General features: G+C 37.4%; 2 protein-coding genes across 6 annotated transcripts in view; one reads left to right on the top strand and one right to left on the bottom strand.

The window, feature by feature from the left end:
* The window catches only part of TDO2 (tryptophan 2,3-dioxygenase), a 44243-nt gene extending 29256 nt beyond the window's left edge, over positions 1–14987 (top strand). For 4 of the 5 annotated variants that reach the window (XM_083834415.1, XM_083834416.1, XM_083834417.1 and 1 more), the window contains 11 exons: positions 2476–2581; positions 3704–3794; positions 4648–4718; positions 6533–6660; positions 8349–8535; positions 9797–9904; positions 10857–10968; positions 11092–11149; positions 11651–11730; positions 12855–12945; positions 14177–14987. In XM_083834415.1, coding sequence (XP_083690541.1) covers positions 2534–2581; positions 3704–3794; positions 4648–4718; positions 6533–6660; positions 8349–8535; positions 9797–9904; positions 10857–10968; positions 11092–11149; positions 11651–11730; positions 12855–12945; positions 14177–14330 — 1128 coding nt within the window. In that variant the 5' untranslated portion in view covers positions 2476–2533 and the 3' untranslated portion in view covers positions 14331–14987. Of the gene's footprint in view, positions 1–2005; positions 2136–2475; positions 2582–3703; positions 3795–4647; positions 4719–6532; positions 6661–8348; positions 8536–9796; positions 9905–10856; positions 10969–11091; positions 11150–11650; positions 11731–12854; positions 12946–14176 lie in introns of those variants that run through there. The other variant, XM_083834414.1, reaches the window with a different exon arrangement.
* Positions 14988–15047: 60 nt separating this feature from the next.
* Positions 15048–26781, bottom strand: CTSO (cathepsin O). Its single transcript, XM_083834419.1, has 8 exons — positions 26487–26781; positions 25388–25493; positions 24247–24380; positions 22902–23069; positions 21319–21440; positions 18044–18207; positions 17506–17598; positions 15048–16980 (listed from the first exon to the last, which is right to left on the bottom strand). The coding sequence occupies exons 1-8, from the start codon at positions 26637–26639 to the stop codon at positions 16946–16948; spliced, it is 975 nt and encodes a 324-aa protein (XP_083690545.1). The 5' UTR covers positions 26640–26781; the 3' UTR covers positions 15048–16945.
* Positions 26782–26913: the final 132 nt, after the last annotated feature.

The following is a 26913-nucleotide window of genomic DNA, read 5'->3' as shown; positions in this document are numbered from 1 at the left end:
CTGAGCCAAGCCTTAGGACTCTCAGTCTGTGCTGTTGTCCGTATTGCCAGTGGAAAATTTCATAATCAGGTAGTACAAGTCAGGCTTTTTTTTTTTTCTTTTTTCTTCTCTGTTTATCATTACACCCTTGTGAGGCCTTGCTGAGCTCACATTAAGGCAGCCAGTAAGATGAATGAGTGACGGGACCAATCAGTTGTGAGGGCCTCAAACAGAGTCTGGACATGTTGGAAATACTGGAGGTACTTCCTAAATTGTGGCAGTCTGGCGGATTTGTTTCACTGACTGAAACTTGTCTGCTGCTGAATCAGAATGGGAGTTTGTATAGCTCTTGATTCAGACAGTATCCTCAGCTAGATTTCGAGGGAGATTAGTAACCCTGAAGTAATTAAGGGTAGCATTACTTCCCAAATAGGGAGTTAATGTTTTGTTAAGCACAGAGTTTAAAAGGGCTCTGAGACTTCAAAGTCCTTCCCCTACAGGGCAGGCAATGTAAAGGTTGCAAGTCAGAGCATTGCTCTGGTAGTTTATTATTCTCTGGGCTCCACAGTAGAAACTAAAGCTGCACAAGAAAACAGACAGTAACTTCTTTGAAATTAAGGGTCCAATATTTTTCATCTATCCTTGTTGTTTTTTGTTTCTTTGTTTTTTTTACTACGTTCACACTCTTTCTTTGCATGTGCCTTGAGAAAAGTTAAGTTTGATTTCACTGTGGAGGTTCAGGCTGGATGTTTCAGCTAAAGGTATACAGAAATGACAACCTAAGCCTTCCTTGCCCATGCCTTTGAGATCTGCAAAGGGGGCAGGTTATATTATGATGTTCGTAATAATGCTGTTTCATGGGAACAGCACATTTTTCGGTGCTGAATTTCCGATGTATACACAGTCTTCACCTTCATCTCTACTTGCCTGCATCCAGAGCAGATGTACAGATAGATGTGTGTGGTGAGGATTATTTTACTCTATCAGCTTTTACATCAGGAAGGAAGAACACCTTGACCTTCCTGATGGGGGCACCTCCGTGGTGTCCCACTTTCCTTGTGGCCCAGCTGTATGAGAATACAGTTCTAAACTAATATTTGTATAGCCTGACTTACAGTGTCTGACTTAGCAGGGTATACATCCCATCACCCACGTGCCACATCACATGTAACTTTTTTTTTACATGTTTTTTTTGGTGATGCCACTGCTCTGAGTGACTGGAACAGCTGAAGCCAGCACACAGGCACCGCTGCCCAGTGCAGGTCTTGCAGAGAGTGGATTAACTTTTTTTTTTTTTTGGGAACAGGCTGGCAGGCACAGAAGTGCACACTAGTTACACATTACTTCATAGTGTGTTCGGCTGATGATTTACCAGAATTGAGTAACATTTGTCAACAAATGAGAGTGAAACATCCGCAGGAGGAAATAAAATCAAGAAATTGTCATGAATTAAACCACTGGAAAAATAACAGGAGATGTATATGGCTATTTTTACTTGTTTTACTTAATGTGTGCACATTTTGAAAATAAGTGTATTACTTGAAAGCCTTTAACAAACTTTGTTCAGTCTGCCTTAGAGATATGTTCTCTTTCCCATCCCCTCCCCTTTCCTTTCCTTTTCCGTATGTTTCACTTTTTTAAGGTTCAAAGTATCTTGATGTTTTGATACAAGGGGTTGCAGGTTACAAACCTACTTAAACAATTCCCGATTTACATATTGAATATTGCTTTTATTCACACGCAAGCATCTCATTGACTAACTCCTGACACCAGCCTGAGTCCCCAAACAGCAACTGGTCGAAACCTTGAAGGAAAAAGCACAAATGTTGTGTGATATGGGACAAAGCAGGTATCCCAGTCATTCTTCTTTTGATTGAAAAAATAATTTAAAAAAAAGAAAAAAAAGGGAGAGCCAAACCCACATGAACTTACTGACCTTTGTGCCAAGGTAGTTGCTGTAATTATGGAATAGCAGGGATGGGCTGAGGGCTAAGGAGGAGAATTTGGGGGTTGGCCTATGCAGTGAGGTGAGGTTATATATAAGGTGGCTGCAGCGGATTTGGGCAAACTAACGGAGCATATTCCCCAGAGTGCTGCTCAGCGAGTTTGGACATTGGAACTATGAGTGGGTGCCCCTTTGCAGGGAGCAAATACCTGTGAGTCCATCTTCTCTCTATTTTGCTTTAAAATATATAACTTTATATTAAAGTTCGGAGGGGTTATCAGCAAATAGACTGCTGCACTTCTTGCTAAGGGAGAAGATGTTGTGCGAGGACTTTTCAGAGCATGGATTATTTGATGAACTACATTTAATGCTACCAGTTGTTACCGCGGCAAGATGCATGCTTGGTGCGCTGTTTTTCTCACAAGACTGCTTTAGTGGTTCATTTTGCTCAAAACAAGGCATTGTTTGAATTTTAGTTGCATCTCAATAAAAAGGCAGGCGTAGTCATAGATGCCTAATTAAATAGTTTATTTGCTTACTTTTCTTCTTAGATTTAATTTTAGCAAGCTATCTTTGGAAGATGAAAAAGAAGACAAATCACAAGAAGGGATGAATAAAGCCAGCAAAGGTGGACTTATCTATGGAGACTACCTACAAGTAAGTACAAGGATTTGATTTTTACTGCACCAGTTGCTCTGAAGGCTTGAGTCAGGACTCGTGATTGACAATTCTCCCTGTTATACACTGACAGCAGTCAGGCAGTCACCGAGGTAGGTCTCAAAGTGTCCTTTCTCTGCCTGAGCTCCCCAGGTGTACTCGCAGCACCAGAATCAGCGGAGATGGTTGCAGGCAGACTGTGGGATGGCTTCTCAAATTGCAGGGAAGCTGGGTATTTGAGGGGGTTGGTAGGGAAATTGTTTGTACTGCCAAACCTCAGCTGTGACGTGGTGCACCACAGAAGGCTTTCTCTGGCCTGACAATTGCCAGTTGGCAGTTTCTCTGCATGCCAGCAGGCCATGTGTAACTTCCCCAGATTATGGCATGAAAGCCCAGACTATTTGGCTGGAAAAATACATTGCAGTAATCTGGGGTGTGATACAGAAAACAATCAATCAAACAAACAAACAAACAAACAAAAATCACTAGAAGTAATCAAGAAATATGCAAAAATAAAATGGCATAAGTAATAATATAATTCAGACATTTTCTTTTTTTTTTTGTGACAGCAAGAACTGAAGTGAATGCCCAAAAGATTAATTTGTTGATGTATGATACAGAATCTTGTAAAGATTTCTTTTAAAGCAAGTGAGATTGCGAGTTTGACTGAGTAAAAAATCAGTAACACCAGAACTGAAGTAACTAGTACAGCCTCAAATCAGAGCTCTTGCATGGTTATGCTATTATGTGATTACACAGAATCTTACTATAGGACTTCTGTTGCACTGAACATGACAGTATCGATATAAGATCTGGAGAACGCACTGGATATTTGGTTTTCTCTCTCTTTTTTTTTTTTTTAATAATTAAAAACCCTTAAGATAGTTTCCAAACTTTACTACTTGAAGTACCAAAATGTTAATTTCAGGCAAGATTTTTTTTTTTTAATTAAAAAATAATGCCTGAGACCGCTTCGTCTAACTTCTCATATAACCTGGAATATTTTTTTTAAATATTAAAATATTTTTTCTTAAATATTAGCTCTACACAGTGGGACTACAGTACACTGTGTCTAATAGCAGAATTGAGAACTTTACAAATAGCCTTATTTTCATTTTTAAGCTGAACAAAATACTGAATGCTCAAGAGCTTCAGAGTGAAAAGAAAGGAAACAAAATCCATGATGAGCATCTTTTCATTGTGACACATCAAGGTAAGTGGTTGGGAGGACTAAAGTGATGTTTTCTGACATTCTTGCCACAGGGAGTAATTTAATGCTGAAACACTCTATGCATAATTTGTTTTCACTTTAGACATAGTCACTACAATCACTGTCTTTTTATCTGCATTTGTTGTATCCCTGTATCTTTTGTAAGGCATTAATCCACTCTATGCTTATGAAGCCATAAATATAAAATTTGGATTTGGAAAACCAAGAGTTCAACGGTTCTTTTTCTAGAGAAATTAAGGTGGGGAAATTCATTCTTGGCTTGAGTAACAGGCTGCTATGCAGATTATCGTAGGCAAGGTTTGTGTGTTGGCTTGTGCTTTCTCTGAAACTTCAATCCAACTTTTTAACCATCATGAGGCTCTCTAGAAGCCAGCACAATGGTTAGGTGCACCCCTAACTGCTTGCAGACACTGGTCTGATAATATTTTCCTGTTGATGGGAGATATTTAGATGGCATTAAGGTTGTAAGCAGCTCTGGGGAATGTTGTAAGCAGAGGGGAACGCCATAATGCTTTTAATGAAGTATTGGAGCTGGATTTTCTCTTAACCTCTTTTGTAATCTGCATTCAGTACATCTAATAACTGACATGAAAAACATGCCTTAAAAATCTGTTTACATTCTGGATGCTAGATAGTTTCACGTAATAGTTTTGGTAACAGACAGCATACTTGAACAGGCAATACATTTGTGTATCAGTGCTTTTTTATACAGTGGCATTGTAAACATAGGCTATTCATTTAACATCAAAATCTGAGAATTTTACTTCATCAATGCTATCAAGAAAAAAACACAGTAATGTTGAAGATAATGCTAACAATAACTTTCTTGTTGTAGCTTATGAACTTTGGTTTAAGCAGATTCTGTGGGAATTGGATTCTGTTCGGGTGATCTTTCAAAATGGCCATGTAAGTCAAGAGCAAATATTCATTTTGGGAAAATCCAGTCCCCTATTTCTCTTGTCTCTTTCTTCCCAGACTGATATATATTGTATTTTCTAAATCAACATGTGCTGTATTTGTATATAAAAACAGCGCACACCCCCTCCATCTCACACCTCCACCCCCACCCAAAAAAAAGAAAGAAAAAAAAAGGAAAGAAATCTTGCTGTGTGGCTCTTGTATCTTGATAGTATGTACAGATGTTTGATCTGTAAAATCCTATGTCCTCCTGATGTCTGCCTTTTACATAGATCACTCTCCAAGACCAGTTTCATTGGCTAAAATTCTCTCATACTTTCCTGCTAATAGTGGGTAATTGCAGGAGCTAACTCGGGTATATTATACCGCAGAAAAGCCATGCTCAGAGGCAAAACTGAAAACAGAGCTAACAGGTATCTTAACATTGAAATGTCACTTCCGTATTTCTTCAAGTTTTTGAGGTCTACATACCATTTTCTTCTATCCAATAAATACTATATGAAAGCAAAACTGTTTTTGATAGTTGAATTGTATTAAATCCAACAGAAGGGCAATAATCAAAATCACAATGTACAATTGCCTGAGAATTTCTTAAAATATAAAAGGAATATTTTTAAAGCTCTAAACATTTATCCAACATTAAACACACCTCATAACTAGATAACAAAGGAAGACTCCTCACTGAGTATTGTACTCACAGAAAAAGGCTGACTACATTTATTTTGAGAAATGCCTTGAATACCTTGAATAACAACCCAAGTACCTGTATATGAAGAAAATCTAGAAGTAGATCAGACCTTCTTTCAGAAAGAAGTAGCCTTTTCCTTATAACGCTCAATGAGAATGATCTTTCTTGTCCTCTGCAGTCATAATTTTGTTGGCTTTTTAGTTGAAAATTGTATCAAAATATAACTGACCATAATCAGCTCTTAATAGAATCATTTCTCATTATTTATTTTTGTGATAAATGAAAGCTACCTTATAATCAGAATCTGAAATGTCAATGTTAAAGTTGAGAACACAGCAGGATGATTAAGGAAATAGTTTTCATTTTTCATTTTTGTAGTTTGATATTTCCTTGTTGTGTGCCCTGGTCTTAGAGGTAAACTTGATCCCATTAAAGTTAATAGGAATTTTAGCAGATTTCTCTGGAGGCAAAGCATTCAACTTATCCTTAAGAGAGTTCCCTTGTTTTCCATTTCATATTTTCTATTTCCCACTAGACACTGTCTTTTCTGTTTTCTTCTGCTTGCTAGTGCAAGTCTTTGACAAGCATCTGTTCAGATGTTCTGTCCTGATATATCTCAGATTGTTCTGCTTCTCAACTTTAAGTACTTTCTGCACTTGCCTTATGGCTTGTTCTTTCACAGTATAGATTATAGGAATGATTATAATAGAAAACATAATATAATTATCATGTTGTAATTTATGTCATTAAGATCATATTGTAATAATTATAAATGTTTATTCTAGAAATGATTTTGGTCTAGAATTTAATTTCTTGCAGTGACTTTTATTTTGGTCAAAATACATGAAAGAAAAAAAAACATTGTCCAAGTTGCAATGTGTCATCATTGAGAGAAAAAAAGCTGTTGATCTTTGAAAATCATACTTTCAGTTTTCAGTTAAAAACAGGGCTTTATATTCAATATAAGATTCTGCTGCTATGGATTTCACGTGGAATGGACTTGAAACTTGAAGGACTATAGTGATACACAACAGTGGAAAGACCTGAAATAAATTGGTAGAAGTTAAAGAGAACACCATTCTCTCTCTGCTTACAGTCTTTATTTTTTGTTAAGGTAAGAGATGAGAGAAACATGCTGAAGGTTATCACTCGAATGAACAGAATTTCAATGATTCTGAAATTACTTGTGGAACAGTTCTCCGTTTTGGAAACTATGACCGCATTGGACTTCTTTGATTTCAGGTAAATACTTACTATTGCTCCACAGTAATCCATGAGCTAGTAATTCTCATCCTTAGAGTAGGCTGTGAAGTTAAGCAAGGTCTTTAATGTGCCCTGGCAGCTTTCAGTATCTGGATTGTTCAGCAAGGTGAGAACATATCTGAGAAGTAGCTGTAATATTACAGTACAAGAGTCAACTAAGAACCTGAGCTTGAATACTAGTCCAGCATACCCTGTAATGAAGTACAAGTTAACTGTTGGTGATTATGTGTGCTGCTGATAAATGTCTTCAGATAAAAATAAAGAATAGCAGAAACAGTAGAAATAGCTCTTGGTTCTGTTAACACTTTACTAGAAACTTACCACTGCACAGTTGCAGTCATGTCATAAAAGAGTCAAGTTCATAAGTCACAAGTCATAAAAGAGTTTGGGTGACAGAAATGCACTCTCTATGTATTATCAAACAGACATTTAAACTGTCTTGCTTGGGACAGTGTTTCATTGCTTCCCAATGTGGGCATGCACTGCTGGAGGCTTCAAGTGGCTGAAGGAAACGTTGCTCTCTTCTTATTTCTACCCTAGAATTTCTGCTCTCCAGTAGCTGCCCAAAATATTGTTGCACCAGCTGGTTGGTAGCTCATCTGCCTTCTGCTCAGGCTTTATTTGGGATCAATTGGTTTGTTTCATTTCTCACTTGGCATTTCCTCTTGCTTCCCTCACCACAACTAGCTCCTTCCACTGCCATGCATGACAGCTTCATCCACAATCCACCATCTGCTTTTCTGCTTCCATTCTGCTTGCGTCCCTGACCCGTCTGACTCATGAACATAGTGCTGTCCAGCATCCCACCCACTTCTGCATTGCTTTAGTACCATTTTCCGTCTGTTTTTTAATGGTCCCTAACTAAAAAGCATGTGAAACTACAATTTGGCTTCCTGTGGAAGTTTGAAATATCTGTCTTCTACAGAAAGGGAAATACATGGGTTAATCATTTCTTTTGAGGAGTTCTTTCTTCTGATTTTCAGTGACATACTGTATGTAATATGATAAGCAAATATAAAATCAGATCAATTACTTGTTTTTTCCAAATCTTATATTTGCAATTCTAAGTGCATTATGATTATCTAGCGATGTGGGATTTCAGATTACTTTTATATATCGGTTCTTCTAAAGTGGTCACACAATTTAAACCAGAAAGAGTCCTATTAATGAATCCTTCAGAATTATGTTCAGAAAAAAATTTAGTAGATTTTTATTTATTTCATACATAACAATTATTCTGAAGTATAACAAGCCTACTTAAAGGCCATTTACTGGTACTTGAGTGATGTGGAAATTTCCCTGATACCTATTTGGGGTGAAGCTGCTTATGGTATGTGGAAAGAAAATTATATTCACTGATGTTTTCTCTTTTACAACATGTGTACACACACACACACAGCTGCAACTTTAAAACACAATATAAACATAAGTGAGTATATGTCTGTGTATATAATTTTCTAATTAGAACATATTATACATATGTTATAGTTGCACTAAAATACCATTTTTTTTTCTTAATTGGAAGCATACCATAAATGTTTGGCCACATATTTGATATTATTCAAATGTGAAATATGTCATTCATTCTTTAGGTGAGAACCAGAGAACCCCATTATTGTAAAATAATATCCCACATTTTTGTATGTTTTCCTCTTCTATTCCCAAAGAGACTACCTAAGCCCAGCCTCAGGTTTTCAGAGCCTGCAGTTTCGCTTGCTAGAGAACAAGATTGGTGTTCCCCAAAGCCTGAGAGTCCCCTATAACAGAAGGCATTATCGTGATAACTTCAAGGGACAGGATTATGAACTACTGCTTAAATCAGAGCAAGAACCAACACTTCTGCAACTTGTGGAGGTAAGAAAGTCTGTCTGAGAACTTGCTTAAATGTTTTCCCCTGTTCTCCAAGAATGTCCTTCATTGGTATCAGTGACAAATTCTTCTCCCTGGATAGAAGCAAACATGCTGGCAGCTTCCCAATGAATCACATTTTGGATGCTTATCAAATTTAGTATGAGAGTTGGTCATTAGTAAGCCAACTGATTTTTTCACAGCTTCTGTCTGAAAAAACTGCTAAACTAGTAAATGGCATTGCAGAAATTTGAGTTGTTCAAGACTATAAATGTACTGGTTTGTTTGTGTTTTTCATGACCACAAACCCTTTTCAGAAGAAAACTTTAAAAATACTTTCACTGTTAGTGAGGTGTAGTAAAGAGGCTAAAAAACAGAACGTGAAAAATGCCAATCCAAAATGGAAAGGAGAAAAGATGTTTAAACAAGTGTTTCTTTCTCACTTACCTTGATTTAATGGTGTTGTCTCAAAGTTATGAATCACTCAAACATGGTGATTTCTTTAACTTCCTTTTCCTTTTCACACGCAAACTTAACTTGCTAAAGAATAATGCAATATAAACCTCAGTAAAGACATCTGCCTCTATGTGACAAAATTATTCTCTTATTGGAATGATATGGAGTTATATGGAATCATTCCATTCATCTACTGACACCTGAATATATAAGAAACCCATGCAACTTTTCTTCATTAAGACTTCATGCTATTAGATAAGGAGTAGCTAAATTAAATTATCTCTAAAGGGAGTTTGACCATAAAGATTCCTTGTCTTTTTTCTACTATGTTATTTCCCATTATTAAACGGAAATCAAAGAGGAGGCTTTGCTAACTGCTACATAAATTTGTCTTGTATTATTGCATATTTTGGTGTAAGTTAATGGCAGATGGTGTGATCAGCATTCAGCCTGACCTGATAAAAAATGGTTGTATTAGCAGATGGTTCTACATCTTCCTTCTGAGATTTATCTTTATGTTTATCATAAATATGTGGAATAAGATTGTATTCCTGTGTCTACAAGGGAATTGATTTTAACAAGACAGCTTTTGTCTTCCAACAGTCATCTTTTAATTTGGAACCTGTGGGTGTGTTTGCATGGCATCATTGTACAGGTATAAATCTTCCATGTAGACATGCTTATTCCAGTGATTAGCACCTATATACAGGTTATTATATTATCCTGCTACAGTTGTTCTGGTTTATGTTGTAATTTTAGGGTAATGTATTTGCATTATTAATACTTGAACACATTATTATTACTATTAAAGGCATGGCTGGAAAGAACTCCAGGACTCGAGGCAGAAGGATTTGATTTCTGGGGACAATTTGAAGTGAATGTTTTAAAAGGTTTAGAAGAGGAATTTGCCATAGTGCAGGTTAGTAGTGTTCTGTTGATCCAATTATAAGGAAAGACAGCTGGAAAATCACATATTTTTGACTGGCATTTTGGCCCAGTCATGGTTTCTCACTCATTTTACTTAATCTTCAGCAGCCTGTGTTTGCAAGAAACAGGAAAATTACAAACTTTTCCTGGATATCTGAATACATTTATAATTTGACATCTAAGAACTCTTACAGTATCTAATACATGAAATGATTGCAAAAGAAAAGGGAAAGTATGAATGGAAGGTCTGAAGTTCATTTTACTTAAACCATGTCACCTTGAGTGCTTGTATTTGCAGTTCAGAGTAAAACTCCACAAAGTTTGGGTCCATGACCTGTGAGTATAGAGTGTCACTATAAAGTGGCTATTTTTATTTAACAGTATATGGCACTTTGCTGCTATGTGATCATTTGAATTACACTGGCAAATAAGCATGAGAAAATACCGAGATACTGTAAAGTAGGTATAAGTACATTTTTAATGGAAAAACACCATAACATAAGAATTCATTAAGTTCTTGGGAATATGTTTACACCTTTCTAATTTACACACCCTTTCTATATACAATTTTCTAACCCATAGCTGTGCAAAGGTGTCTTTTGCCTTGAAAATGAAGAACTAAAATAATTAGGCCTAAAAGAAATTAAGATTAGGTATTCCAAGGCCTCTAGACCTAAAGAAAATTGATAAACTGCCAGTTTGTTTGCACATTCATTCATCTGAATTGTTTTGACAGCTTATTAATTGCACATTTTGTGGCAATTGTTTTTTTTAAAGGACAGTGACTCAGTGACTTTCTATCTCCTTTGAAAATACAGTTCATACATTTAAAGTGTAAACTTGACGGGTGTTTATAGTAAAAATAGAAGTTATATTAAGGCTCACTAAAGAGCGTAATTTTCCCTACTGAATTCTAAAAACTCCGTTTGCTTTAAATATGAAAGGCCAAACCAGAATCAGAAGAAAAAGAAGACTTCTTATCTGAATTCCAAAAACAGAAAGATGTATTACTTTCACTATTTGATGAAAAACGGCATGAACACCTGCTTAGTAAAGGTACAGTATATTCATATATGCTTTGGGTTGACATTTTTTGTATTCGACACTTATAGAATAATCACGATAACATTATATTTGCAGGAGAATCAGCATCAAACTAAAGATGCTTGTATTTTACAGGAGAAAGAAGACTGTCTTACAAAGCACTGAAGGGTGCCCTGATGATCTACTTCTACAGGTAATGTTAGAAGATTTGTCTTCAGTGCTTACGGGCAACAGGAGAGGTGAAGGTTAAGTACAACAGCATAGGCTCATTTAGGTTGGAATGGACCTTGGAAAGTCATCTGGTCCAACCCGACACTAAAACCCAGGGCCATATAGTAGATTCAACCTGAAAGTCAAATCAGGCTGCACAGGACTGCATCCTGTTGAGTTTTGAATACCTTCAAGGATGGGGGTTCCACTGTCTCAACAGGTGTTGCTCCTCGGGCCAAAACTAGCAAATGCCCTATTCAGGCTGTTATACAAAGTGTCCTAGAAAGTTTTAGATTATTTTTCCAATGAAGGAAAAAGGACAGATTGAGACTTACATGTCAGAAGTATTTGTTAGAATATCTACTGGTATTTCAATACCAATTTAGGAAAAACATACATCGAGTGTTTTGCATTGCTGAAGTGATACTTTGAAAAATAAAGCACACTATAAGAGATCTTACTATCTCCTCTTTCATTTTCCAAGAGAGGAGCCTCGTTTTCAGGTTCCCTTTCAGCTTCTTACCTCTCTTATGGATATCGATGTTCTCATGACCAAATGGAGATGTAAGTTGCACTTTTTTTACTCTGATATTCTTTTAGATGCAAGTAAACTGTTCTATTTTATACTTCTTAGACTAGTTATACCCAGAGTTTTAGAACCAAGCTTGTGAGTTCTTCCTTTAAGAATACATATATATATATACATATACATATATATATATACACATATATATATATATATAATTTTGGCCAAGAGGAAAGATGAACAGCTTCCTCTGTGGTCATTAGACACATAGGTAGAGCTATCAATTCCATTACATGCTTTAAATTAGGTGGACAATTTTATTTAAGGTGCAGCAATGTATTTTCCAATGCCTTCCAAACCCTCATCATGACAACTCTTCACATGCAAACATTCCTTCTGTTCTTTCTCTACTTAGACAACTATAATTGAATGTATTAATTCTGTACAAACAGAGCACAATCACAGTATCACAGTATCACAGATTTCTAGGTTGGAAGAGACCTCAAGATCATCGAGTCCAACCTCCGACCTAACACTAAGTACTCCAGTAAACCATATTGCTAAGCTCTACATCTAAACGTCTTTTAAAGACCTCCAGGGATGGTGACTCCACCACCTCCCTGGGCAGCCCGTTCCAATGCTTAATAACCCTTTCGGTAAAGAAGTACTTCCTAACATCCAACCTAAAACTCCCCTGTCGCAACTTTCGCCCATTCCCCCTCATCCTGTCACCAGGCACATGGGAGAACAGACCAACCCCCACCTCTTTACAGCCTCCTTTAAGGTAACTGTAGAGAGCGATAAGGTCGCCCCTGAGCCTCCTCTTCTCCAGGCTGAACAAGCCCAGCTCCCTCAGCCGCTCCTCGTAAGACTTGTTCTCCAGACCCCTCACCAGCTTGGTCGCCCTTCTCTGGACTCGCTCGAGCACGTCCATGTCCTTCCTGTAGCGAGGGGCTATGATGTATAATAGTGTGTTAATTCTGTATTAACTATCATTTTATGTTAGTTGACTGAAGAGTGGCATAATTTACCCCTGTATTGCTGAAAACCTAGTAGCTCATCTCTCTGTTATCTTTAATATTTCAATGATTCACCTTGATGTGACCTTTTGTTTCAATCTTAACACTGGCTATTTGCCATGCCCTTGGTTTGTGTGACTTAGATAACCATGTCTGCATGGTGCACAGAATGATTGGCAGTAAGGCTGGCACAGGAGGGTCATCAGGCTACCACTATTTGCGCTCAACAGTGAGGTAAGAATAACGCATTTCCCCCATTACTTACAATAATGCAGTTTGTAGGCATTGTACTGCCAGGAGACAGATTTCAGACAGCTCACTGGAGGTTAGGGGGCTGTTGTTTCTCTTTTGGGACTCTGTCATTTCCTCCTCTTTCTGCCCGTTGTACATTTACTTATCAGGTTGACATACGTAAATTCAAAACCTTTTGGGGCAAAGGGCTTTGATCACTCATGCAAAATGCCATTTATAAGTCTCAAGCAAGGGATCTAGGCATTACCGTAATAGAAATAATATTAATTCTGCATCGTTTAGCTTGTGTGCTATCCAGCCCAAGTTAATTAGGTGATACAGGCTGGAAATGAGTCCCGTCTGCTGTGCAGCTAATGACAGTTGCTTTAATCCTTAGAATGACTCTAAGTATATAACCTAAGGTACTGAAATTTAGTGTTGAGTATATTTTGAAAGCTGATATTTATTGATACCCTCTAGCTGCGCAGGCAAAAAATCAGAAACCTGTTTCCTTCTGTTGGATAAAGCAGAGAGAAAATTTAAAATTCGTCTTTTAATGGATGGTTTGGGCCTGAGTGCAGAATTCTCTGAATGAGCAGAGAGAGACTTACTTACACAAAATTTGAGAATTCAGCTAGTTTGGTTTGAACTTTTTAGGCTCAACTGCGTCCTCACTATGTCCCAAACCACATTATGTCAAAAAGCAAAAGAACACTTGAAATATTTTCTAAGAGGACCTTCTTTTAGGATTGTTTTCAAAGAGACAGTACGCAGCCAGTGACTGGCATCTATAGCTGCAGGCAATGATTCCTATCTAAAACATTATAATACAGCGGGGGAAAGAAAGCAGGCAGGTTATATTGAATTCAGTGAAGATGGCTTAAAATTCAAGGTTCATTATCTTTTCAGCAATCCTTCTCACTTTTTCTTAATTTCAGATTAACATTCTTCCCAGATACATTCCCCTTCATACCTACTACAAGAGCGGAGGTCTGGAGGTTAGAGCCCCTGTAGTCTGCAATTTTAGGAGAAGGATGTGGCTACTTCCCTTTAAATATAATTTAATCTGCTATGCCCTAGAAACAGTTAGTATGGGACTTTTATTCTGAAATATTAAGGAGAAGGATGGTTAGTGCAGAAATCTTCAATAAATGAGAGGGAACAATTCCTGAGGTTTTGGAAATTACTCCTATGCCAACACAGCAAAATTAATTGTTCCAATTATCTTTTTCAGTGACAGATACAAGGTGTTCGTGGATTTGTTCAATCTTTCAACATTTCTAGTGCCAAGACCCTGGATACCAAAAATGAATCCAACTATTCATAAATTCCTTTATACAGCAGAATACTGTGACAGCTCCTACTTTAGCAGCGACGACTCTGATTGAACTACCACCTTTCTAGACTGATTGCTGTAAAGAACTTCAGAACTTCCATCTTGATGGGTGCTATCCCTCAAGTATAGCAACTGTTCTCATGCAGCATGGGTGTGTAAATATTTATTTATGTATGACAATTATGTGAATAGTATGATCGACTAATGGAAGAAATTTAACCATTTGTAGAAAAAATAATCTGTATTGAATTATGCTATATTAAAGCTAAAATGATAACCCAATTCAAATCAGTGGCCAGTTTAACTTAGCAGAAGTGTTGAAAATTGTTGAAAATAAAGCCCACACTTATGGAAAGAGAGCAAATTATAATGAATTATCACAATCATGTCTTATTTGTACATATTGTTGTGTGTTAGTTTGCCTAATGGCTTTTAGTAATGTAATTCTTCGAGTCAAAGATATAATTATTCTCATCAGCTTCAAAAGAAAATTAATTTCTGAGCAGTAGTGGAATTTCAAAAGTAATTTTGGGTTAAGATTTTCAAAAGCTCCACTTTGAAAAAATATTAAGTCTTCAATCTGTGGAAACCCAAACCTCCTGAATTGTATTACACATGAATGTAAATCCCTTCAGCAGAAATACTTAGCATTAAGAATAGTAGATATAAGTAAGTACTTTGCACTTTAAATAAAGCAGTATTAAAGCTCTTCTTTTGTTAAGTCTTCTTCTAAAGCAAGCACAGTGTTCAAACAACAGTATAGCAGAAATTTAAAGTGTTTTTTTTTTTATTTAAAATATCATTAAAATAAGGATAAAATTGTTATATCATAAAAGTGAAGTGACTTTGGCCATAAGGTATTGATAGAGCTGGGTCGTCAACTCATGACTGGACTCTCATCTGCATAAATGCTTTCCCTGGAAATACACATACACCGCAGGCCTTAATTTCTGTTGTTTGGTCTAATAATGCTTTTTAGGTACTTAGGCTTGGCTGTACGGCTTCAAAAGCACAGATGAAACTTCTGTGTTTGATACTACTATAACAACATTACTCTTATTAATGTCAATTTAGAACTTTAGCTGGTTTTGTTCCGGTTAGGGAAATGTGCTATTTGTTGTTTGTAATCTGCTAAGGCAATACTACAGAAGACTTCTCCTTTTGGTTAATATGAAGTTTTCAGACAGTAAAACTTGGTAAGTAGCAGAACCTGAAGTAGTGAAACACAGTACTTGGTCTTTTTTTTTTTCCACTGAAAATATTAGAAGTCCTTCGAAGTAGAAGTACTAAAACGACAATATTTACACAGACAATTATGAACATTCATGGCATCTGTTACAAAAGGATTATACTACAGAGACCTATTAACATGGTACTATGAGTGCAAAAATTACAGAATTGCTTCAATACTTTTCCTAGTAGCACTTCATCAGTGATACAGGTAAAGAGTTCCAGATGACAGAACACTTTGAAAGTGCATGTTTAGTTGTCAATTCTAGTTACATTTTTCTCCAACTGCAGTTATACAGGTCAGCAAATCTAGAACCACTCTTTGGTTCCCAGCAAGTCTCCTGTGAGTTCAATAAAGTTCAATAATTTTGTAGGGTAATTCAGCATCTACCCTACTTGGAGTATTCTGTAATTGCTGATTTCTAAAAGGTGGCAAATATATCAACAGCACTCTACTGCCATCATTTTTTCTATAATAGACAATTTTTTTGCATTTATGCTTTGCCACTGGTTTCGCTGTTAGTTATGAAGTAGAGAAGATTTGTGGAACTGACACAGCTATCAAAAGGCAGAATTAGTTGATTTGCAAACACTTATGTCCTGTCAAGGCATGGGATGTTAAGCCACTAGACGTGTCTTGGGTTTGTCTAAATATAGTTTCTGCTTGCTTTTCTATCCATCTAACAAATTAATTCAGAAGACTGTGACATTCCAGGCACTTTCTAAAACACTCCCTACTCTAAAGAGCTCTGAATTTGTATCTATACAAGAAAGGTGTCAGACTGAAATGGAAGGACTGCAGCACTACACTGACCCTGGGTGCTAAGGAGACAACTTTAACTACCCATTCCCCTCCTCTATTCTTCTAGCTTTAGAGAAAATGTAGAATTTCACAAAAAGGAGGAAGACAAAACGTCTGAGGCGCTACAAAAGACAAGATGGGTATAAAAGCATAACAGAGAGAATGTTTTCTTCCAACCTCCCCTTTCCCCACCCAATAAAACCAGACATAATCATAGTTCATCTCATGTTCTATGTTCATGGATTATACTCCATCACACTGTTGATTAGTGGATTCAGGTTCCTTATTTGTCATCAATTTTTTCCTAGCAAGATTTTTATGGAGTGTATTCTTTAGTATACAGCACCTTGATAGGGTTTCACATTCACAGTCCAATCCATTTTTTTAACCTCTTTCTGCACACTCTGTGGTTGATTTTAAGTCTTCTTATTCCATGAGAGGTTTGATACACAATACACATTCCAAATAAAAACACTTTTAAAAACTCCAGCCAAACCAATTCCTGTAAAGCCTAAAATCAGGGCTTCCTCATACAGTTGTTTCTTACTTTAGAAAAGGTTGCTTTGGAGTAAAGTCTTCACATACAGTGTATGTCAAATGATTATGCAAATAACAGTCGTGGTCTTTGGCCAGTGTCAAACAAATACTGATGAAACTGTATCTGCTATACCTGCAAGTGAAATGAAAAAAAAAAGAAAGAATGAGTAAGTCTTAGAAACAGAGACTTACCAGAAATAAGTTACCAGAATTGATACTCATGTTACGTCCCCTCTCTTCCATATGTTGACAATAGGTAAATTGTTGGGGTGGGGACAGAAAAAAAAACAAACAAAAAAACGCTGCAACTCTTATTTCTTCATTGCCTGATGCTATTTATAGTTGAGCTCTACCCTCCTCCCTCCTCTGCTTTCATGTTCAAAATTTCACTCTTTTTTGAGGATTCAGCATTAGTGATATTTGGGTGCTGAAAATCAATCTAAACCTTGATATCCTCTTCCCTTTCAATCATACGCGTTAGTTATGGACATTATGTTATATGGTTTGGTTAACTAGCAGTGACTATTTTTCTACCTGAACTCATCTACCCTTTTTTAAAGCATACCAATGATTTGTATTTCCTCTGTGAGGATCCCAATATATCACTTTTCTTACATATATGGCCTTTACCACTTGCATTATTTTTCATCAGACTTACCACAGACATTGCTGCCTATCTTAACACGAACATAACCGTCTATTCCCCATGTACGTCCCCAGGAGTTCTGTACAATCCAGTAAGGGATGCTACCTGCAAAAGATATTTTCATAAAGAAAAGGCAACATGAGATTTGGGAAGCATAAAAAAATAATAATATAACACTCTTTGATTAGCATTTTAGTGTCTCATAGGATGCTGATTGGATGACAGTACAGACAAACCTACTGTTGTTCACAGAGAAGGCAGCTAATACACCAGCGTTGAACAGACTGGATATATCCTCTGCTAGGGTAAAGACATAGATGCTCATGTTCTTGTCTTTACAAGGACATGAAGTCCCACAGAACCAAAGGAAAAGAAGAGGTTCTTTCCTGGGATCAGACCTCACTTCCAGAACTGAGGTGACACCAAATCAAACAGTTCTCAAAAGCACAACCAGTTGAAGCATTATGCATTGTAATCACTTGCACTACAGGGGGCCAAGTTGCAAGTAAGAGAATGCAAAAACCTAAAAACTCAGTTGATGGAAACATACCTGTTCTGTCAAAACCCGTGATAAGTACAGCATGATTTGCTCGTCCACTAGAGCAGTGATACTGTATGATCCCACCAAGATAATCCTGCCAGCTAACTGCATCTACTGTTACTACCAAAGGACCCCAGTTAACAAGCATCCTCATCATTTCCTCTTCTTGGCCACTGCAAAAGAAGTGAGTGATAACGCAGTTAAAGTTAGCATAATAATGCAATTTGAGAGGTAGTAGTCGACTTAAGTATGATCTAATAATCAAATAATTACACTTTTCCCTGTGAGTGCTACACATTACATAACATACATCAATAAATATGAATTTTATTTACAATGCAGTAACATAAAAGTAGGGCACACAGACTATGGAAAAGGTGCTGATCAAAAGATATGCTATTAAAAAACTCTGGGTCAAATTGGTGGGCAACACTAAACACCACATACCTTTTATGCACTGCTCCTCTCAATTAAAAATCAGCTTTGGACAAACCATTAGTCTACATTGTTATTGCCTGTTAATTTTCAAACATACAGAAGTACCTCTTCCATATTTTATTGCATTGTTATGTATGATGTATCTCAAACACATCAAAACACAGGACATTACCAGTAACAGATATTTGCCATTAGCATCTGCATATAATTTTACTTATGTAATGTATTGTAGGAGGAAATATTTATCATTGCATGGCATCTGTAATATCTAAATTTGGCATACACAGAGTGGCAAAGCTATAATTGGTTTTAGTTCCTTATATCCGGCAGTAATTCGCTTCCTGGATAAATTATATTTCTTGTCTTGAAGTTCAGTATGCAGCTGTATTGTACTGATAAAAATTAGAAACAATGTTTCTCAGTACAAAAGCCTAAAAAGCTATCAGTTGCATTTACAAAATTCAGTTGACAATACTGTTTGCTAAGTCACAGACTGGAGGAGGATGTGGGTATGTAAGCAGATAAATACTGAACTAACTGAATACTTCCTAAGTTTTTCAACAAATTCTGATTAAAGTCATAGGATCATACTGTTACTGACTCACGGTTCCAATTTAAAGATAGCCAATTTAAAAGACCTAATTTAAAGACACTGACTTAAGCTTTCTAACTTGAACATGATCAGTGCCTACAAATTATTAGTTGCTGTAGTACTTGCCCCATCCAGCCACACTCAAAAGTAAGATACATTTAAGAAAATAACTCATGTTTATTGCTAAACCCTTACCTAAATCCTGAAACAAACCTAGTGCATGCCTCCATATTAAGGGGAAAGGTTTAAACATTAACTGTTTACAGAGTCTCTGAATAAGTACTCCTACCATCAAGACTCCAACAACAAATGTGAGTGCCTTCACAGAAAAGCAGGTTTCATCTCCTCCAACTGACTACATGGAAAGTCAAAGCTTTCAATTTTGTTATTTTGGCACGCAATTAGTCCACAAAATTCTCCATTTAAAGATCTCCTTGGGGTGCATTTTCCTTAAGAATACAGGAGTTTTTATTAAGCTTTGTTCACTTCAGCATGATGCAAGTCTGACCTTATATATTCCCCTGCCTTCAAAAGAAAGGACAGTTTTGAAGGTCTGCTTATACATATGAAAGTACAACAGTGGTAATAATTAAAACAAAACTACTGTTATCACTATTTTAAGACAGAATCAAAGTCCCTCTTATGTAGGTGTAAAAACGCACAAAGGCATCTTCCACCCCTGGGCAAAATCACCATTATCCAAATAGAGACGATCTTAATAGAGATGATATACAATTACTGAACCTGAATGAACAATGACAAAAAGCAAACGACTTCAAATGTGTGAGTTTCAAAAACATCCTTAAACACATACACAAACATACTCACTCACTCATTCCTGTCTTGTCTGTAGAAAGAGATTAGAATGTTCCAAAATGTGGGGAAGAAACGAAACAATCCACAGAAAACTCTGCAATGAGCCCCCACATCTGACTAAATAAGAGGAATTTGCCTCAAAATATATTAATAAATAAATCTACCAACCAACCAAATCAGTACTGTCTCGTTTGTATCTTCTCTGATTTTAATCACCTACATGAAACCTAGCAGACAGAAGGAACAGATACCAGTCATTAGCAGGGATCAGTTTTCAACACACTGCCATAGATGCTGAGGATGGTTAACAGCTATAAATTGCAGGTATTTGTGAAGAGTGGGGATTTCCTTGGGAAGCTTGTACACAGATAAAGGGTAGACAAAGAATAACCATTACTTATCCTCCACACTCCCCCCTCCCCCCCGCCCCCCAGAAGCAGCAGTAGGGGAATGAAATGAAACTAAGAGACAGGTTCAGAACTAACAGAAATAGTTTTTCCTCCTGTGCTTGTTTAGGTTGTGACACCTAACCTCTTTGCCATCAGATGCTGTGTGCGCTACAAGTTTATATAGAACCAAGAGGCATCTGGAAAAGTTTGGAAAATACACGGAGGGTTATGGAAGAAAGACGAGGCTGGCTCAGAGAGCCTTAGAGCCACTGATGCTTTGAGAAAGTATGGTAGCTACTCGCGCCCTGTTCATTTCTGTCTGGTTCTTAAGTACTTTTGTCTACTCCTGGAAATAAGATGCTAGGCTGAATAGAGCCTTGGTCGGACAGCGCAGCTGCTGTTCCACCTCCGACCCTTACCACTCTTGGTGGAAAGACCTAGCAGTAGAACTACAAAACAGCAAGAGGTTTTCAAACTGTGCCATTAAAATTACTTATTAAATTGCCTCCTGTATTTTTTTTTAAGTGACCCAACTCACAAAATTGGAAATACTAGTGGAGAAAACATGGGGGGAGGGGAAAATAAACTGCTTATGCCGTCCCCGGAGCTATTTAAGAGGTGTGTGTATGTGGCACTGGTTTAGCTGTGGACATGTAGTGTTAGGTGGATAGCTGCACTTGACAATCTTGAAGGTCTTTTTCAAACTAAATGATTCTATGTTTTTATGATTTAGATGTTTTTATGCAACCGGGTTCAAGCAGTTTTTCCATGTTTTCAAAATCATCAGCTGAAATTTCAAAACTTTAATTAGAAAGAATATAAACATCTTAAAACTAACAATGGCCTGGATTCTAGGGTTACAGTTCCGCAGAGAAGAACATTTATGACTGTTGATAGTTTATTGCAAAGAGACTAGTACCTCTGTTTTAATCTCATCTGAAAAGTCCAGTGCTAGTAACAACTTGCACAATACCACATTAATCAAAATCAAATTAAGTATCCCAATAAAGAAACTAGCAAATAATAAAAAAAAAAAAGCTAGCAGTTACCTGAAGTTATATGCAGCAAATCCTGTTATTGAAACTCCAAAATCTGAGTGACCAAAATAATGGCACAGTCCTGTCTGAGCTTTAAAAGTGTATTCTGAATCTCTCACAAGTTTTACTTTTGTCTGCAAGAAGAGAAATGAATGAGAATTTAATGTGTTTGAGTTCAGCTCTATGCAGATCACACCAGGCATTGAAACCAACCACAGAACTGACTCAAAATACAGTATGTTCTTAGTGACATTACAAATAAGAATATGATGTTGGGAGATAAAATATTTACTATCTGTAGTTTCTCTGTTTGCAGAGACAGTTCCAGAAGGGATTCAGCTGTTCCTTCATTCTCTCCAAATGACATCCACACACAAAATTATCCTTTCTTTGGAACAGTTCACGAACCACAAATATCCCATGTACAGTTATACAAAAAATCTGAAATTAAGTCCAATTCTGCCATTGACTTCAAATATTTATGCCACTATATAACTGCATTACGGATGCCATCGTTCAAAGTCCAGCTGCAAAGCTATTGTATCAACCTTTTGTACTTGTCTTCTGCAATACGGTATTTTGAGATAGTGTCTTCTCCAGTCTAATTCACTTGTAGGCCCTCTGCTGTCAGCCAAGAGGTAATTTTGCTTTGGAGGAATCCAGGTGAATATCCTCTATCTTTCTCGAAATGCAAACATAAACAAGTCATCTAGACTACTACTAGTAGGGATTATATGAATCTTTATGGGTAGAATTATAGAGTTCCTTAAAAAGGAGAATCAGCCTTTTAAAAAAAAATAAAATAAAAAACTGAGGGATTCTTTTTATATTCTTGTAACTCAAACTGTCTTCCTAGAGAGTACTTTTTATTTCAAAATATATTAAAACGTTTCTGCTTACACATATTATAAACACGTTTTGCATTTTTAGAATGGAATGTACCAGCTATAGGTAAAGTAGAATTAATTTTTGAAATTATGGCTGCATTTTGATTGTTTCAGGTTGCAAGTGATACAAAGATAAATGAGGTCAATTTTATTCTGAGATCCCCAAACTTCTGCATGATTTTACAGTGTTTGCAACAAAACCACAGAAATTTGAAAACAGAAAATCTCCACATCCCTCCTTTTCCCCAGATGTTGGTGCCTAAATCAGACACTCAGATCCACATAATGACACTTGAATAAATGGCTCCTTCTACACTGGTACTGTACGTCTGTTATTTCAATTGAGTTCAGTGGCAATACTGCACCTCTCGAAGAACATTATTCTCAGACCTGTAGGTTGAATTATTATATTCACAAGCAACATATATAGATGCTAAAATTCAAATTTCAATTCTGCTTGAAGCAATGCTTAATTCCAGACTAAATACATACATGTATACATACAAATACATACATGTGTATATGCATACACACGTATACATACACATAGCTCATCCTTTTTTTTATATAAAAGTATATGTATTTTATATATGCGTGTGCGTAAAGCATACACTCACCCTTCCCCATCATTTTTCCCCAGTAAAAAAAAAAAAAAAAAGCCAATATGAAAACTAAGGAAGGGTTCAAGATGTATGAAAAGTTTCAAACCTGATTCAGCCAGTTCAGAGCACTTATAGTGGATCCCCCGCTGCAACCGTAGTTATTGTATGAACAATCAATAACCTGCTGTACACTGAGTTCTTCCAGGTTATTTCCTTTAATTGCATAGGCAGACTCTATACCACCCACAACACTGAAGGCCCAGCAGCCTCCACACTGGTACAAAGAGAAGGAAAATGGGAGAAAAAAATTAAAAAGTCAGCTTTGTTTTTCAAGTCTGATATGGAGAAAAAAAAAGTTAAAAGGGTTTTCCAAGGCTCTTCATTTCCTACATCATCTTAAATCAATATTTTTAAAGTCTTGTTAAATTTCTTTCCTACTGCCTTAAATTTTTTATTTTTTTTTCCCCTCCTGTAGTACACTGTGAAAAATATAAATGCATTATCAGTATCTTATTTTAAGGATTCCTTCCTGACTCATTTTTGCTATGATAAAAAACAGCCCTTTAAAATAGGTCTGAAGATGCTTTTTACTGTGAGATATGTATTTCCTTAGAGACCAAGGCTCAGGAAGAAATTATTTTTTAATCATCTTAGTAAGTTTTTGAAAGGGAGGCACTTAAGGAGACAGTCAATGGCTTTCTTTAGACTACAGATTTTTCCAAAACTATATTAGATTACAGCTTAAGAGACAGTAAATTCAAATTCAATGCAAGAGAAAAAATCTTAGCTCGTAACAGAATCTATATTATAGTTCTCAGCTCCTTAAATTGTGATGTTTCAAATAGAGAGTACAGGTTATTCCTAGGCATGGTCTAGGTGAAGCACAGGCAGGAAATATATTGGGGATTTAAAAGCTGAGTTGTTTCTTACCCTACTAACAAGTTACCAGTCCTATAGTCAATTTGGGATAAACTGTAATCAGTTGGGTTCCATTATTTTCCTGTCATGTGTACATCTCCTGAGGTATTTCATGGTAAAGATATTGGTCTTGACCAGTCATGGGCACTCCAAGCAAGGGATCTGTACCCAGGTGTACAGGGGACAAGAGGTCAAGTACTGAATCTACCTCAGTCTCTCCAGAAAAATACAAGATACTTAGAGTGCAAAATATTTGCAGACTTAGTTAACTAGATCCAAAAACATATTACATAAAATTCACAATTGCACAATTCCTAAATACACAACAACTTTTACATCTTATGCTTTTAAGTCTAATCCTACTCTGTATATGCCCAACTAGCCATACTTGTGTCAGTGCTCCAAGAGTCTTGAGGTAGTGCTTATCCTTTCCTTTCCTTCATTGCGCTTGCTGTACATGTACTTGCTGGAACTTGCTGGAACTGCCTCTGAGCAGTGCTTGAGAATCAGGAAAGGAAAACACCAGGACTTACTGTTTGCTGATTTCTCACTTCTGCAATGACCTTCTTGTCCCTCCAGTCAAACTTCTTTGGCAAAGGTTTTTCCTTTCCCTTTGGCACTTTAATGTATCTGGGAAGTTTGTGAGGTATGCTTCTTAAGTAAATAGCTAAACACAGAATACAAACATTTATAAATCTAGTAATTTAGTAACTCAAAAAAAAAAAACAAAACACTTTTTTTTTTTAGAAGCCATAAAGGTAACTTTTAGCTGTAGTTACAATCGTGCGATTATATCTCATTCTCAAGTCCACAGAGAAATTAATGTCTTTTAAAATACTGATTATACTCCAGAATGAATTTAAGTATACCTACATTTCTAGAAAGAAGAGAAATACTCCATGTGGGGAATGTGAGTACAGAGTATGAAGACTTACTGAAGCTAATCAATAATAAATAAGTTTTGTTAGAATGTTCACAATATTTTACTTACTGAAAATATTACTTTATTTTAGTCAGAAAAAAAAGGAAAAAATAGATGAAAATTTAAAGATTTTGAAACACACTCAACTTTAAGTTTTTCACTTAAGAAAAAAGCTCTTTAGTTATTTAAAATCAAAAAGAGGTTTGAAATCACTCCAATTAATAGTATGGTATCTAACAGCAGACTTGAACTGTAGAGTGAAAAATCAGGTTAGGTAACAGACAAATCTCAGTAAAAAAGGAAAAAAAAAAAAAAAGAAGCTTGCCATATTGCTCCTGATAGTCATAGCTATAATTGCACAGCCTTTGACTGATGTGCACTGTTTGGATTGTAGCCCATTTTGCCTTAGGATTGGGAAAAGGAACTTAAGACTACTCAAGAACATTGACTATTTTTCGCTTTTAAAACCGTTGTAACTGAAAAAGATCTGAAGGCCCTGTGAGAAGAAAGAAAGAAGAACAAGTCTGCATGCTAAATCAAACTCAGGCTCTAAGCTATTCAATCTTGCAAGACCAGAGAAACATGATGAGGATTGTTGTATCCTTCAGAAGTACTTACAGTTTGGTACCAGACATTGTAAACTAGCTGATTAGCAGCACTGGAAGAATCTGTAAATGTGAAAAATACAAGGTTCTGGAAAAGAGTAAGAAAAAAACAACAGGAAAGACATTAGCAGCAGCCAAAAACTGTACCTTTGAACTCTTCAGGAAACAGGTGAGAAAACTGGTTTATTCCATAGAAAGCAGATGCGTTATCATTTGATGATGAATTCAGAAATCTAACTCTTTTAGCGCTTTCCTAAAGAAAAAACAAAAGTATTGTGGACATTATTAAGTTACCAGTAGTGACAAAACCGTAAAAGCAGAAAAAGGTTACAAACAGTAAACATGAACTTGGATAACAAGACAGCTGTTCACCTCAGATTCAACCCAGATTCATCCTGTATTCCTATCAAACCAAAGCAATGACTAATTTCAACTCCAAGAAAGATACCAAGAAACATTTGTAAAAGCATACAGAAGGAAGGAACGTGATTCAAGGCAAGCCAAACAAATAAGCTGAGAACAAATTGTGTCAAACTCATCTGATGCCCTTCTTTGACAGCACAACTAACCTTGTAGTTCAGAGATACGTAAAAACCTCTTGTCTTTAGATTAGATTTAATCCTGCCTTGTTTTATGTTTGTATAAAACAAAAGGGCTGTACAATGGCCAAAAGACTTTCAGAAACCTAAACTTATCAGGAAACTAGATCTCTGAAAAAAAAACAAGTTTCTGAAATATGAAAGCAAGATGATCTGACTCCCCTGCAACTTCTGCTGACAAAGCTCAACATGCAACATGAAAAACTTAACACCATCTCCTCTGCGTACATAACCCAGCCTTCATCACGTACCCTTCAGTAGAAGGCATCGGTTGGCCCGTGCTGGTTTATGGCACAAGGGAGGCAGGAACACACCCCAAGCCCAAAGGTGCCTGTGGGTTACCTTTAGTCCCACCAGCACGAACAGTCACCGAACCCGGCGGGGGCTGCCACCAGGCTGGCCCTCAGTCTCCCTGCCCTGTCAGAGCGGGCACCCCAGCACGGTGGGCAAGGGGGGCACCCGGGGGGAGGCTGACACCTCGTGTCCGAAACGGAGAAGGAAGAACAGCAACAACTGCTCCCTCCTCTTCTTCTTCCTCCTCCTCCTCCTCCTCCTCCTCCTCCTCCTCCTCCTCCTCCTCCTTCTCCTCCAGCGGTAGCCGCTACCAAGCGCGGATCGCGAGGGTAGGGGCATGCAGGGACACCTACCCGCAGGGCCGCCGCCACCGCTTCCCTCTCCCGGCCGCCTCCATCCCACGGAGGGTGTCCCGGCCCACCGTCGCCCTCCTCCCCACGCCAGGTGCTAGCAGGCACTTGGGCAGCGGCACTAGCCAGCCACAGCAGGGAGCACAAGAGCACCATCGCTGAGGACCTCCCAGGCCTCGGCGGACAGCGGAACACCGCTCCCTGCCAGCTTCCCCGCCGCCGCCCCGCCCCCGGCGGTCATGTCATGGCGGGGTGGAGCCGAGGGGGAACACCCCCTGCTCCCCGCAGGGCTTGCAGTCGGGCTATTTTTGTGGGAAGATGGGGGTCTGAAGACTTTTTTTTTTTTCAAGCCTCTACCCAAACGCAGCCCCCATTTCGTCCCGCAGCGGGACCCTACAAGCCCACAGGGCTCCAGCCGCCGTGAGGCGGG

This window comes from Anser anser, assembly GCF_964211835.1.
Source record: "Anser anser genome assembly, chromosome: 4".
Lineage (NCBI taxonomy): Eukaryota > Metazoa > Chordata > Aves > Anseriformes > Anatidae > Anser > Anser anser.
Note: the sequence above shows the minus strand (reverse complement) of the source record. Positions and strands in the feature narration are given on the sequence as shown.

What these genes read in the sequence shown, in the direction of transcription:
- CTSO (XM_083834419.1), bottom strand. Translation starts at nt 26,639, where the DNA reads ATGGTGCTCTTGTGCTCCCTGCTGTGGCTGGCTAGTGCCGCTGCCCAA. An exon ending in CGGTGGCGGCGGCCCTGCGG is followed by an intron (nt 25,494 to 26,486) that starts GTAGGTGTCCCT and finishes TTTTTTCTTTAG; the next exon opens with GAAAGCGCTAAAAGAGTTAG. An exon ending in CACGGGTTTTGACAGAACAG is followed by an intron (nt 17,599 to 18,043) that starts GTATGTTTCCAT and finishes TATCTTTTGCAG; the next exon opens with GTAGCATCCCTTACTGGATT.